The following is a 15,407-nucleotide window of genomic DNA, read 5'->3' as shown; positions in this document are numbered from 1 at the left end:
GAGTTACATGGAAACATGTAATAGAGCCAGAACAGAACTCTGATCCAAGGCTTACTAGTCACTAGATCAGTGGTCACCAAACACTTGATCGCAATTGACTGGTCGATCCGACTGGGACAATCTCTAGATCGCGATCTCTGGTGGTGCAGCAGGGCTGCCACTAAGCGGCCAGTGCATCCCCCGTGGCCCCATGGGGGTGGGGGTGCGGCAGGGGTGTCGGCACACTGCTCCTGCATGCAAGCACCACCCCCATAGCTCCCATTGGCCAGAAATGGGGAACTGTGGCCAATGGGAGCTGAGGGGGCGGTGCCAGCAGAGAGGGGCAGCACATGGAGCCACAGGTGCATGCTGACCCCTTCCAGGAGCGGTGTGGGGCCAGGGCAGGCAGGAAGCCTGCCTTAGCCTTGCTGCGCCACCAACCAGGAGCCGCCCGCAGTAAGTGCCGCCTGGCAGGAGGCCGCACCCCAAGACCCAGCCCTGAGCCCCCTCCCGGAGCCACACCCTATACCCCCCCCTGCACCCTTACCCCCCTCCCAGAGCCAGCACCATATACCCCCTCCTGCACCCCAAACCCCAGCCTGGAGACCTCTCCCAGAGCCAGCACCCCAAATTCCCTCCTGCACCCCAACACCCTCCCACACTGCAAACCTCCCAGCCCCAGCCCAGAGCCCACACCCACTTCCGAACCCCAACCCCCTGCCCCAGCCCGGTGACAGTGAGTGAGGGTGGGGGAGAGCGAGCGATGGGGGGGGGAAATGGAGTGAATGGGGCAGGGCCTCTGGGAAGGGTAGATCCTGGGTTGCCCTTAAATTCAAAAAGTGATCTTGAGCGTAAAAAGGTTAGAGACCATTGCACTAGATCATAATGCCTCCCTTACGAATTACTTGACAACTCTGGGCCATATCCTCAGTTGGCATAAACTGGTACAGAGCCATAAAAGTCAATGATATATTTTTTGCTATGAGTGGCCTCATTATCCATATAAATGAGTAATCAATCCATTTTTAATTCCTAAAAAGTTATTGGCCTCAATGATATGGAACAACAGTTGCAACCTTAACTATGGAATCACAAGTAGCAATTTTATACTTGCACATGAATTTAACAGCCTAGTAAGGAAAAGTATTATAACAACACTCTTCCACATCCCACATAGATAATACTTTTTGATTTTCTGACTTTTTTTTTGCCTTTTCTAAGAATCTGTTTTACTGCTCTGTTAACTCAGTGCATCTGAAAAATAATACCTTCTTTCACATTCCACTGAGATGCTTTATTGAATTTAGAAGCTTGAGTTTCAACACACTGATCTTCAGAACCTACTGAGCTAGAAATCTATTGACAAAAGACCATACAAAAATATAGATTATTTCATATAACTTAAAAATATTTGACTGAAATGTTAAATATCAAAAGAACAAAGTACAATTTTTCTTCCTGTCAATCATAAAATAGCATCTCTAAAAACACTCCACAGCAGATTACTGTCTAGAAAAGGCACATTCCAGTACATTATGACCTTGTAGTTTGAACACAGGACTAGGAATCAAGCAATCTGCTTCACTCCTGGCCCTACCGCAGAATCTTGGTGTGACCTGGAACAAGTCATTTAAGCTTTCAGTGCCTTCATCTCCCTACCTGTAAAATGGCAATATATGCTTACTCATGTTTTAGGGTGAGAGAAGTATTGAGAAGTTTTATTTTATTAATATCTGTAAAGTGTATTAACACCTTTCATCTGAAGATCTCCTATAAGTACCAAGTATTATTATTAGAAAATGCAGTACTTCATTTTATTTAAAATATTTCTTTTTCAGGTGTATATTGTACACTTGCAATTGCTAGGTTGGAAAAACTGAGATAACTGACAAATGCTAGGGCACCTGTCATCCATGACTTTTTTTTTTCCTCCTCCAAGTTAATTCACATAAGTACAAATATGAAATACTAAGAACAAAGTTCTGCTCTCATATCCACAGCGTGAATTTTGACTCCATCATTCTGTTCTTACAGACACAGAATTCCCCATCTGCAGATTCAAGAGTAGAATTTTACCAAAGTTCTATAACAGTAGTTGGCATTGCTGACCGACAAGGTAAACTTATTCATTCTCATACCTGGACGCTCATTAGCATTTTGTATCTGCTGCTGGAAAATGCAGTTAATTTCCCCCTCAGAAGTATGTGGCGATATTTTCATTTTCTTCATTTCATGCTTCTCGCTATCATCATCTTTGTCTTCCTCTACACTGCTGTTTCGTGAATTGTCTTCTTTATGATCAACTGGTGAAGAAACCTAAAACTTATGTAAATTAACAATTTCCACAAAAGTATTAATCTTTTTAAAATACTTTCTTTTCTTTCTTATGACTACTAATAATAGTGACACCAAACCGGACTTTGCAGTTCTGCAGCTGCTTCTATCCAAGGATCTCACAGCACTTTACAAATAAAAAAGCTTTACAACACCTCTGTCAGGTACATAGGTATTATCCTCATTGTACATATGAGTGAACTGCGGCACAAAGTGATAAAATGAGTTGCTCAAAACCTCACAGCAAGTCAATGCAGTACTTTAACTCTGGCATCCTGATTCCCAGACACTGATATAATACTACACCACACTCCTTGCCCTGAAATTCAAATTTGATTTCAAAGATTAATATCTTCACAGTGGGGGCAAACACTGTACTTACACTGGAATTTGTTGAATAATTAAATAATGACACTGGAAACATCTCTTAATTGTATTCCACTCATTACAGAGCCCTCACCTTAGTCAGGATGTGCTTAATCAGGAATTCCACTTAGATGAGATCTCCCAAGTGTGCTCAGTTTACAAGTGCAATGACATTTATTCTAACTTGTTTGCAGTGTTAGTTAGGAAGTTGTCAGATATGCTTGAGAGTTGCTATGTGAGCTCTCCAAGCTGAGCAAACATGGAATGCCATTTCAAAAATTCACGGGGCTTTAAAGGGGAAAGGCAGCTTCCTGTGTACCTGGCCACTGGGCAGCAGAATTCACAACGGTGACCAGAGTGGTCAAGGTGGGGCATCGTGGGACACCTCCTGGAGGCCACTAACAGCCTATGTCAATCTAAACTCTACGTCGCTTGTGGAGGTGGAGTTAAGTTAAGTTACAGCAGCAGGAGCAAAATTTTAGTGAAGACACTAACGTGGTTATAAGCAACAGAGGGTCCTGTGGCACCTTTGAGACTAACAGAAGTATTGGGAGCATAAGCTTTCGTGGGTAAGAACCTCACTTCTTCAGACTAACACGGCTACCCCTCTGATACTTAACATGGTTATGTCGACGGAAGTCAGCCTAACTCTGTCGTGTAGGCCTAACTGTAAAAGAAAACAGGGTCACAAGAGAATTTTTCATCTATTTGCTGTTTGAACTCTTACAGGGCCAGAGAATTTAAACTGAAGTAAGAGGACCCCCAGGATTATCCTTGGGTTTGCTCTGAAAGACGTTTTGAATTGACAGATCACTGCAACTCTGTCATTCTTAGGTTTTAAACTGCAACTCATTAGTGTGCATGTTAGCTTGCTTTAACCTGTAAATAACTCAAGCCTTTTTCCTAGATAATAAGCCTGTAGATAGTTCATGACAGGATTGGCTACAGGCAGTGTCTTTGGTGTAAAATCTAGGGTACCAATTGATCTAAGGTAAATTACTGGTCTCTTGGGGACTGGAAGCAACCTGAATATTGTGTGATTTTTGGTGAGAGCAATCACTTAATCTCTAAGTCCAGCCTGCTTTGGTAGCAAGATAGACTGGAGAGCTTAAGGGGACTGTCTGTGACTTCACAGTAAGACTGTTATAATGATCCAGGAGTTCATATTTGTTACTGGGTTGGTGAAATCTAATTATAGAACATACCATCAGTTTAGAGTGTCTTCCCTGTTTCTGACACCCTGTCCTGAGATAGGCACTCATGGTTGTGAGACACTTCAGACAGAGTGATTGTCAGCTCTGCTTTGATACAGGCTAACAAGTTTTCTGTTTGCCAGAGGAAAGATGTTTATTCTTCTCTCTGTCAACATGTAAACTGAGCATTGTAAGTTGACACAATGGAAGCCACATTTCCATACAAAGTCAACAGGTGGAGGGATGTGAAATCAACAGGAAGGCAGCACACTGGAGAATAAACTCTGGGTACAGGCTATGAACTTTGGGGGATAGAAGGAGAAGGTAAGGAAGACATCCCTTTATCCTCGACTTAGGAAGTAATCAGGCAGTGCAATTACATTCTGAAAAACAGGATCACAACTAACCTTGGCTGAAATGCTGCAAAGGACATTTGGGGTGAAATAAACTTATATAGACAGAAGGTTAGTCTATTAAGTTTAGTCTTTAGAAATCATGTTATGATTTTGTTTTATACATTCCCTTTGTTTCCATTATTTTTACTCACTATTGCCTGAATCTCAAATCTTTGATAATAAATGTATCGTTGTTTTCACTAAAAATATATGTCAGTGCTGTCATACCATACAAAGAGATGATCCTGAGTTGAATCATTCAAGATGGTGTGTACACTGTTCCCTGAGGCCAGTAGACCTGATATTTCTGTGAGTGTTTAGCGGATAAGAGGCTGGACCCTACAGGGGAATGCTGAAAAGAGGCTCAGGAACTGGGGTGCACCGATTCATAATCTGCAAGGCAAAGTAAGGGCTGACATGGCCTAGCCTAGAGGACTTTGTTTGGGCAGCTAACAGACTGGTGGTGTCAAGGAGCTAATATACAATTAAGCACAAGAAAGTCTCCCTCACACTGGAGGCAGGGGGGAGGTTTTAACAAGGTGATTCACAGTCCTGGGTACCCCACGAACCATTACAAATTCTATCCCAAGTTACATCTGGGCAACCCTCCTGTTATCAATGGGGTAACAAAGGTTTAATTGAGGGAAGAATTTAGTTAACAATTTGACTAGTGGTACATAAAACAGAATATGATCTAGGCTAATAGAGGGAAAAAGTAGTACAGATTTATGTTAAGTCATTAAAGCAAGCAAATATTACTCTAAATACATACAAAGAGCTGACCTGTGTACACACACTCATTCTTGAAACTAGAACTGCATTTTAAGTTACTTTCTTTCTATGATAATACTGACTAGCATTTAGATATCAATTTTCATCCATAAAGCACGTTATACCTATTTTACAAAGGTTTATTCTTTTCATTTCACAGATAGGGAAAAATAAGACACCCAGAAGTTGTGACATGCCAAAGCTCATACCTTTGATAAGCATGGCTCTGGTGTTAGAACCTCCAAAGATGCACTTAAAGCTCTGCTTACAGGATGCGCTCTTGAGCTAGATGCAGGCCTTGAAATTTCATCCAAGTTTCCCCTTGTAATATCCATTGTGATCTAAAATGGACAGACAGAGAACAACAAATGCTACCACATATCAATAGCTTATTTATTAAACAAAAAACCCCACAAGGCTTAGGCAACAAATTAAACAAAACTACAAGTCCTACCCCTAACAAATTATACAACCTTTATAAACAATGTATACAATACACATACCTTTAAGAAAAGTGCAAAACAAAGTTAGGTATATGAGTTATATAGGGTCCCAGACCCAGCCAAAAATTAAGTAGGTTGGAGGCAGACACTTTAAGTGTATCTGAACAGTGTGTTCAATCCCTAAAAATGTTCTCACCAAGAAGAAATACCAAAACAGACCATTTTAAATCTTGGCTCAACAAAGATAGCATCAAACAAAAGAAAAACAGCAAGGTTGGAGTATTTAGTGGACATATAGAATACATCCTAGTAAATGATGTGAAATGTATGCTACAGTCAAATGGCAGTGGGCAATATGACTTTCACTTCAGTGTAAGGCATACCACAATATTATTATTCTTTAAAATCATATATACAGAACATTACATTAACACAGCATTTTACAAACACAAAAAAGAGGCAGGTATGACAGAAAGGAGAAATTTCCAGAACTTATTTATTCTGATTTGCAATGCTTTTAATCATTCAATCAATTGGCTCCACATCCTATATTTCGGCTGCAACACTTTAAATGTACATTCATATTAAAACATTTCATATAATTATATAGTTACATGGTATGTTGATCTTATTTATTTATGGAAGGATGAGTAATGACACACACTCCAAGCCTAGATAAATCTTCCCAAACCTTCAGACACTGTCCTCCCCAAATGCCTGAGATAAATGATGAGCCTTGTAAAGCATATGGAAAGTAAATCCACATGAGACTTGACTATTGCAAAAACAAGGAGTTTAATCAATGGGGATATCAAATAGAAGAAACTCTGATTAAAGATTAAGAAATAAGACTTAGCAAGAGAATGGACAGAGGAAAAAAGAAAAAAGTCAAATTTAACACTGACGTAGTGAGCCTGGGAGACAGAAAGGTGAGAAGTATGTCATCAACTTCTCACACATATAATTTCTTCCTGTTGTGTCCTTTCAGATATATTTTCCTAAAATAGTTAACTTGAAAAATATATTTACATTTTATTTCTCTTTATATCTAGTTTTCTGAGGTGGTCAAAAATTCTCAAACTTAGTCAAGGAGCATTTTGGGCCATCAGAAATTGTTTTTTCACTAAAACAAAAATTTTGTCTTATATTTTTCAGTTTCTTTCCTCCCTTTTTCAGTTACCAAATGGAAAAAAGGGTGGGACTTGGCAAAAAAAGAAGAAAGAGCATTAAAAAAAGAAGAAAAGAAAAAAGCCCCCAAAAAAACCAAAATGAAAACTTTTAAAACTAAACTTCATAGATACTTTTGCCAAAGTTTTCAATCAATTCAAAATTGTTTCTTTTCAAGAAGCATGGAAAGAAAAGGACTGAAATTCCCTATATGGCTAGGTACAAGCAATTCATCCAAAGTGAGAGCATAAGCCACATGACAAGATATTTGAGTCTATTTTAGATATTTCTTTGGGTTGCTGAAAGATATGCTAATAACAGATCTAAGAGAGAAAATACAGATGAGGCAATATATTTTATTGGACTAGCTTCTGGTGATGAAAGAGACCAGCTCTTGAGCTAGAGATGCTCTTCTTCAGGTGTGGGAAAGATACTCTTTCAAAAATGATTTTTTAAAAGATCACCTTTCCCAGACCTAAAGAAGATATCCATGTACCTCAAAAGCATGTCTCTTTCACCACCAGAAGCTGGTCCAATAAAAGAAATTATCTGACCCACCTGGTCACTCTCACATCTGGGACCAACACAGCTACAAAACAGCCAACAACAGATGTAATCAGACATTGCCAATCACATAGCTGAAGCACTTCTTGCACACTGGTTATTCCATCATGTACAGGGAATAACCTACACCCAAGAAGTCTCTTCCTTGAGACAGCTGGATGCAAATACCTGGGCCCCCAGGCATGCTTCCCTCAAGATTAGTGGCGGGTGCTGCTGCCAGGCAACGCTTGCCACATGGCCCCCTTCAGTGCTCTACCACGCTATATGTGGGTGCATTTGGAACAGTGCAAACCCAGGCAGCAGAATACACTTCTCGGGCCCAGCGGCATGGAACTCCTGCCCTGGGGCAACCAGTGGGATGCATGGCCCTGGTTAGCTCCCCTCTGGAGAATGCCCTGTATGTCGTCTTCCTGTGTTGCCCATTACAGTGGATGCAGCGAGGGCGAGGCTCTGGGGAGGAGCCCCCCACTCCCCTCATCCACAGGTGCAAGAACTGGGGGTGCTACTGCACCCCCGACTCGATGTAGTTTCCATCAGAAACAGGATGTACAGTTTGGCTCAATGGCACTCAGCAGCCCTGCCCTCCCCTCCAACAGACCCTCAGCTCCCAGCCCTAAGGAGGACAACAGACCAGAGCCCCACAGCGTGCGCGGCCCCGACTCCACCCAGCTCCGCCCCTACACTCACCCTGCGGGAGCGCAGCCAGGCACTGCAACAACGGACTCAGCGCGGGGTCGCGCGTGCCCCGCTCCGCTCCGCTCCCCTCCCTGTGCAGGCTGGCGCACCGAGCCCGTTTCCCAGCCTCGCTGCGCTCTCGTGCATAGTACATCCGGGAACGCCGTTTCCGTGCCAACCAACAACTACGGTCTTCACGTCCTAGTTTATTTCTCGCGAGAACTATAACCCCACTCTCTTTACTCCCTGCCGTCGCCTGAGAGTGGGCGGTACCATTCACGGGGGGGAATCGCTGTCCGGAGCAGGCCCTGCCTCTGTGCACCTAGCTGAGGGAGGGTTCTTCTTCCTCTTACCCGTTCGGGCGAAGAGGAGGAGCCGCTCCGCTCCGCTCCCTTTGTGAGGGACTCGTCGTGCCACCTTTTCTCATGGTTCTAGACCTGACGCCGCAAGTGCTCTCGTTGAAATTAAAGCTCTGTTCTGTAAATAAGCGAATAGTGTGACTAAGCCTGGCAAGCTCGTGCCCAGCGTAAGCACAGCGGCGCCAGCCCTGCTTTCAGACGGGACAGAGAGCGTGCCACTGGCGGCAACTTTCCACTCCCTGCTGAAGCGAAACTCCCTCTCCCTGGCTAGAAAACCTACATTGAAACTCACGAGACCCTTTTCTGTTGTCCAAACTGGGTAGGGTGACCAGACAGCAAGTGTGAAAAATCAGGACGGGGTAATACGCTTCTATATAAGAAAAAGCCTCCAATATCGGGACTGTCCCTATAAAATTGGGACATCTGGTCACCCTAAAACTGGGAGAATGGACAAGAATAAGTGAAATGTAAACTACATTTTCAAAATTAATTAACTTTTACCGTTTAAAATATTAGTAAACTAGGTAATGAAATAATTTTAAAACAATTTGTTAAAAATTCTTGATGAAAAGCTAAAGAAATTCATAAAGTCCCTTTTCATCCACTAGATGGTGCAGCAAGCTGCCCTTTTTTGTGTGCACATTGTATCTAAATTCCATGGGGCTCCAGGAATCTCTCACTATAATAGGGTTTCTGGATGGGTTAAACTCGTAACAACTTACATAGGATTGAATGTGAATGACCGTTACTTCAGAGTAGCACCTGCTAAAATGGGGAAGAGGGTTAGAGTTAGTATTCCAATATTCCAAACTATAATCTGACCTTTAGCAGTTAACTTGATAGCTTCAGGCTTTCTAGACCACACATCCTTCATAGCTCTTTAATTGGTTCACTTGTTGGCAGGTAATTGCTGTATCCCTCAGTAAGAGTTTCCAACTGTGGCTTTTCTACGTGTCAGGAAAGTTTCTCCAGAAATATAGATACCGGTAGGTGCCTATTGGATACACATATATACTCCATGATAGGGGCTCAGTCTTATTCGCTGGTGTTTGCCCTCATTTTTGTACGGTCTATATCCTGTCACATCACAACACATACCTCCAGATAATGAATGATTCTTTAGAAATATTTTTGAATGAGTGATATTGATTACAAAGGGTGCTGGACATTTAGACGTGAAAACTGAAATCCTCTCTGTCTAGGATAACCAGCCCAGCAGTATTTCAGTGCCTCCCAAGAATTCAAAGAAATAATCTCTTTCTGTGTTTATTCATAGAGCAAGTAATGAACTAGCAGCAGCAGGGCAACATTCCCCACACCAATAGGTATATCAGCCCTGACCTATTAGTGAAAGAGTCATCATAACCATCCCGCTCTCTGCTCAGCTTACTAACAAGGGTGCCAATCATGATGGCAGGGTTTTTTGATTATGTGGACACTTATCCATTTGGAACTAGACTAAAACCACTGAACAGTCAAATGATTATTACTTGTGGTCACAACTGTTACTTACTTGGGATGGATCTGAACACCTTATAGAGGCAAAAGGCTTTATCTTATTACCATTCCTTCTGCCATCCAGTGCTGTCTCAACAATTGGCCCAATTACTCATTGCCCTATGGCTCCTTTGTGGCAGCTGGGCTGATGCCAAGGATCCATGACAGTAGTGCAGGGGCAAGGGGGTTTGTATGCCACCTATTCAGGAATAACAAGCTCAGGGAACATTCCAGAGCAGGGTGGGGACAGACAGGGAGGCATGTTCACAGGAGCCATTACAATAGGGGCACAAGTTTGCACTGACCTCCACAAATCCCTGAATGGAAGAGGTGCAAGCCACCACAGAAACCAGTACAGGGATTAATCTAGCCCAATATTTCTAACATATAATGCTAATTTGTGGAAAGGTGAAATCCCATAGAATCCACCATCATACTACAGTCAACAACTTCAACAGTTTTCTTTGTAAGTGTCTAGTTTTTTTAGAACAAAAGCTAGGTTGAGATGATAGGAGCTGTGTGACACATTCAACTTGAGTCAACCTTGCTTCCAGCTTATGCTACATTCTTGAGCCAACAGCAATTTATTAGAACTTGCGTGCCCATGAACCAGGGCCGGCTTTAGGAAGTATGGGGCCCAATTCGAACATTTTTGGCGGGGCCCCGGCAGGGATGACTTAAAAAAAAAAAATTCATGTAAAAAAAAGCCTTTCATTTCTTAGCAACCGGTTCCCTATAAAAAGTTCTGATTTAAGGGATGTGCCACAGTATGTATTTTTTGTACCAATAGGGTTACCATATGTCCATATTTAAAAATTCCTCCCGGATGGCGATTTAAGAACCAAAAAGCTGACATGTCCGGGAAAATACGGATGTATGTTAACCCTACCTAAAGTTCTTTTTTTAAAAAGATGGGCCTGAACTAGAAATGAGCTCCGTTTCACATGTGTGGGTCCCCACCACTCCCTGGGGGTGTGCACATGTGTGGGTCCCAGCTGCTCCCTGCCCCCCTCATTGAAGCTTCCAGGAAAGGTGTGCAGGGTTACTGCCCTGGGAACTGCAGGGCACCACTGGACATGGGGCTGGCTGGAGGCAGGGCAGGGGCTGGACTTTTTAAATAGCCCCCAGAGCTCCGCAGCCCTACCCCAGAGCTCCAGCAGTGGGGCTCTGGTGGGAATTTAAAGGGCCTGGGGCTCAAGCCCCTGCTGGGAGCCCCAGGCCCTTTAAATTGCCCCCTGGGGAAGCCGGGCCACCCTGGTACCGGGGCTTGGGCGCGGGGCCCGATTCAGGGGAATTGGTTGAATTGGCCTAAAGCCGGCCCTGCCATGAACTGTCTATTGACTCCGCTTGGGAACTTTTTAAAGCTCTATCGGGACATCTGCAAGCACTCCAAGGCTGCTTTTCATGGTGTATCTCATGTTCAAGACATAGGGACAAGGCACTTGCTGGAGGCAAAGTCCAACTGCTGCCTCTTATCTAGTTTCAGAGAGAGCACACAGCACAGGCAAGGCACATTGCCCCTAAGTACAGGATGCCACCTACTACAGTTGAAAAAACATACTGCATTTTCATACTATGTTGTTCTCAAAGGTTCACAACATTAATGTAGGTTAAAGAAAGGACTCAGAACAAAAACCCAAAATCAGCCACTTCTATCTTTTTCTAAGAGAGAACTTTATATTTCAGTGAGATCAACAGTTAGCAAAAGATTAAAATTAATCAAACAAGCCAGGATTTCTTGCTCAGAGATGAACCTGTTCACAATCTCTCTCTCAGTGTTTTAGAAACAGATGCTTTTATGGCCTCCTCCTGGATCACCTGTCAGTTAGCCTAAATCGTTAACTTCTCATTTGCCAGGGCAGGGAATGTGTACCTTGCCACAAGTGTAAATGAAAACCATTTTTTCAGGGTAAACACAGGCACTATATTTCAAATGAAGGATAAGTCTGCTCTAAGTGTCAGCTTTCATATTTCAGCTAGTTTGGACAAAGACCTATTTTTAAAAGTGGTTGACTTTAATGTAAGAAAAGCATACTTGTTTTATTCCTCTGAGAACTAAAAAAATGTCTGCATGGACTTTGTTTCAGCTCTGAAAAATAATTCATCTTTGGGCAGAACATAGAACATTTGAGACCAAAAATGAAATATTTAAGCAAGAGCTGAGCACATGAAAAGGAGAGGTTACAATGCAAAGCATATTTCAGATTTAACTATAAACACTTGCAACTAGCACCTGTTATAACCTATGTGTGTGTCTCTACATGTATTGGAAGTTACATTATAATACAGATTATAACATGCAGGAAGGACAAACCACCTTGTGCCTTTCTCCCCACAAATACTGTAGATGTTTCATATATATTCCTAATAGTTGTATCTCACTCACTGTCAGAAATTCCCATATTACAAACTGACTGCCATCTCACAAAAGCTGCTGAAATAGCAGGAGACAGCGAGCTAACATAACCCCCCATGAGAGCGGGCCAGGGCCAGTATCCCTGACTACATTTATTATTGCTGCTTGTACCTACAGAATGAGGCAGGGATTGCCACAAGGCTGTCAGAGCTAATAGTTAATTGTCTTAACACTGCTGTCTCAATCAGAGCAGATTTTATAACCTACAAGTGTTACTTATCCTTTGGGAATTTCACAAAGGAAGAGAAGTAGGTTTGCAGAGATAGCCCTCAGGCCTGTGGTACAGAGGGTTGTCAATTCGTAAGACACCCACACACAGTTCAAGAAGAAGGTGATTTATTGAGAGTAAACACAAAAGTTGTACGATATATACACATGTAAATGCTGTCTAGAGGATGTGACCTTATCTTTGGAAAGACTACTCCACTTCAGCAGCCCCATCCCTCGGACTCCCAGCACCAACATAGCAGAATGTTCTCTGAATATGGCCTCTATAATTAGCTCTATATTTCCTCAGCACACCCCTTCAAAATCTGAAACAAGTCACATGGAAGTTTTAATTGACTATGAAACCATTAACTCTTTTGGCTGTTATACTGTAGAAGCATGGTGTCATGTAGTAGTTAAAGGACTGTGACACCGGGGATATGACTCTAGACTGAATTAACCTCTCTCTGTGCCTCACTTTCCCTATCCATAAAATGAGGATAACATTTCCCTGACTCACATTGGTGTCAAGAAGCTTAATTCAGTGGTTTTCAAGCAGAAATACATGTACCCCTGGGGTACACAAAGGGGGTACATCAACTAATCTAGATATTTGCCTCATTTTGCAACAGGCTACATAAAAAGCACCAGTGAAGTCAGTACAAATTAAAATTTCATACAATGACTTGTTTTTACTGCTCTATAATATCCGTGTTTCTCAACCGGGGGGTGGCGACTTCCCAGAGAGATCGTTGGGTGGATTTAGTGGGGTTGCAAGTGCATGGCCAGCATCAGGGGGTGGTAAGCAGGGAACCCTGCAAAGCTAAGATACATGCTGAAGCCTAAGCCCCACCTTTTTCTTCCCTTTTTACATCAAACACACTTCTCAAATGCCCAGCACAAGCCTAATGTCAGCACTGGCAGCAGCCAAAACTTGCAACTAACTCCTGTTATAACCTATTTGTGTCTCTACATGTATTAGAAGTTACATTATAATATGGATTATAACATGCAGGAAGGACAAAGCACCTGTGTATAACAAAAAAACCCTCACGTTGTGCCTTTCTCCCCACAAATACTGGCATTATCGAGGATCCCAGACCAGTCATAGCTCAGAATGCCCATCACTTCTGCTCATCATGATTAGCACTGTTCCTTGTTGTCATTCTGTTTCACATGTGTTTGTTAAAGTTGTCCAACCATTTTGGGGGGCACATTAGATATTCACCTGCTCAGATATTTCCTAAGGGAACAGTAAGATTATTATCTAACTGTACAACAAACTAATGAGAGTATCTTGATATGAGAGCATGATGAAGGCAGAGAGACTGATTCTGAAATTGGTATGAATCGGGTATCTTCCAGTGTATAATGGGATAGAATAAGGCCAAAAATTCTCATCACACTCACATTTTTTTGTAAAAAGAACAGAAGTACTTGAGCTCAAATAAATTTGTTAGTCTCTGAGGGTATGTCTTCACTACCCACCATATCGGCGGGTAGCAATCGATTTATCCGGGATCGATATATCGCGTCTCGTTAAGACGTGATATATCGATCCCCAAACATGCTCACCGTCGACTCCGGAACTCCACCAGAGCGAGCGGAGGTAGCGCAGTCGACGGGGGAGCCGCGGCCATCGATCCCGCGCCGTGTGGTCCCCAGGTAATTCGATCTAAGATACTTCGAGTTCAGCTGCGCTATTCGCGTAGCCGAAGTTGCGTATCTTAGATTGATGCCCCCCCGCCCCAGTGTAGACCAGCCCTAAAGTGCCACAAGTACTCCTGTTCTTTTTGCGGATACAGACTAACACGGCTGCTACTCGGAAACCTGACATTTTTTTGTGTATCTATCTGAGATGCATCTAAGTTGCCTAAGCACCAGACACATGGCACTCTGGCAGTAGAGCTGGATAAACCTAATATAGTTCAGAGTTTAGAATTAATCCAGATAAATATTCGAAATGTGGCTGCTTCTCTGAAACCAATCTGGATTATATAACCCTCTTATTCCAACAAAATTAGGCTTGAAAGCTCTTTAAAAACAGGATTTTGTGAGGATTCTTCATCTAGTTCCTCACTTTCAAGGTTCTGTACATCACAGTTTCTCCAGCCATCCCTCTCACTGCACACAGTGTTCCATTCCCTCCTGATGTCCTTATTTGTACCCTTCTCTCTCTCATGTTAACAACTTCTTCTGTGCCTGTGAACCTCTCTGCTTGGAACTCCCTTTCTTTCCTTGCATATCTAATTATCAGAAGAGCTCAGCACCTGCATCTTCACTGAAGCTGGAGATTGTAATTGCTCAGCAGTCTCTGCGGGCCACATCCTCAGAAGAATAGCAGTGGAAGTTAGGAACCTAAATAACTTGGTGGGTACGTAAGTGATTCCCCCACCCCATTTCTTTTTTTAATTCAAATCTCTACTCACAATACTCATCCTGTACAGTCATTCACCATTAAGCTATTGGGGGGCAGGGGGAAAACCTGCATTATTTGACATTTGTATCATCAACTTCTGTATACTATTAATATGCTAGATCTATATTATCTATCTGATTTAAATAATAAACTTAAATAATAATTTAGAGGCAAGGACTGTGTGATTCAGTAATGGCTTGTAATGCACGGAAACAGTGATGCCCCCACAAGCACCTTCTTTTAGAGTGTCTAGTACTTCTTTATTATCCCCATGGCCAGGTTCCCCTCATATAGGAACCATTTTTCCAGCATGCCTTTCTGGGAAATATGCCCTTTAAAGAGGGCAGAGCCAAGCAGCTATAGATCTGAAGTGTCCATTTTGCAAATGGCCTCTGCTTGTTGTACCTCTCTCTCTTTCTACCAATAAGGTCTATTGCAGTGGTTCTGAACCTTTTTTCTTCACGGACCACTCGAAAATTGCTGAGAGTCTCAGCAGACCACGTAATGATCTTTCCAAATGTTGTTTGTACCATTAGCTAACTATTGTAAAATGCTTTGGATAAAAGTGCTATATAAAAAAAACTTAATAATAATTAACATTTTTTGTTCTACAAATAAAAGC

General features: G+C 42.5%; 1 protein-coding gene across 6 annotated transcripts in view; it reads right to left on the bottom strand.

Moving 5' to 3' along the window:
* The window catches only part of FSIP1 (fibrous sheath interacting protein 1), a 161,559-nt gene extending 153,544 nt beyond the window's left edge, over positions 1–8,015 (bottom strand). For 4 of the 6 annotated variants that reach the window (XM_054026976.1, XM_054026972.1, XM_054026971.1 and 1 more), the window contains exons 1-3: positions 7,900–8,015; positions 5,248–5,379; positions 2,118–2,295 (exon numbers count right to left, since the gene is read on the bottom strand). In XM_054026976.1, coding sequence (XP_053882951.1) covers positions 2,118–2,295; positions 5,248–5,373 — 304 coding nt within the window. In that variant the 5' untranslated portion in view covers positions 5,374–5,379; positions 7,900–8,015. Of the gene's footprint in view, positions 1–2,117; positions 2,302–5,247; positions 5,380–7,899 lie in introns of those variants that run through there. The other 2 variants (XM_054026975.1, XM_054026977.1) reach the window with 2 other exon arrangements.
* Between the last annotated feature and the right edge of the window lie 7,392 nt (positions 8,016–15,407).

The sequence above is a fragment of the Malaclemys terrapin genome, chromosome 4 (genome assembly GCF_027887155.1).
Source record: "Malaclemys terrapin pileata isolate rMalTer1 chromosome 4, rMalTer1.hap1, whole genome shotgun sequence".
Taxonomy (NCBI): Eukaryota; Metazoa; Chordata; order Testudines; family Emydidae; genus Malaclemys; species Malaclemys terrapin.
The sequence above is the reverse complement of the archived record's forward strand: the minus strand, read 5'-3'. Positions and strand labels throughout refer to the sequence as shown.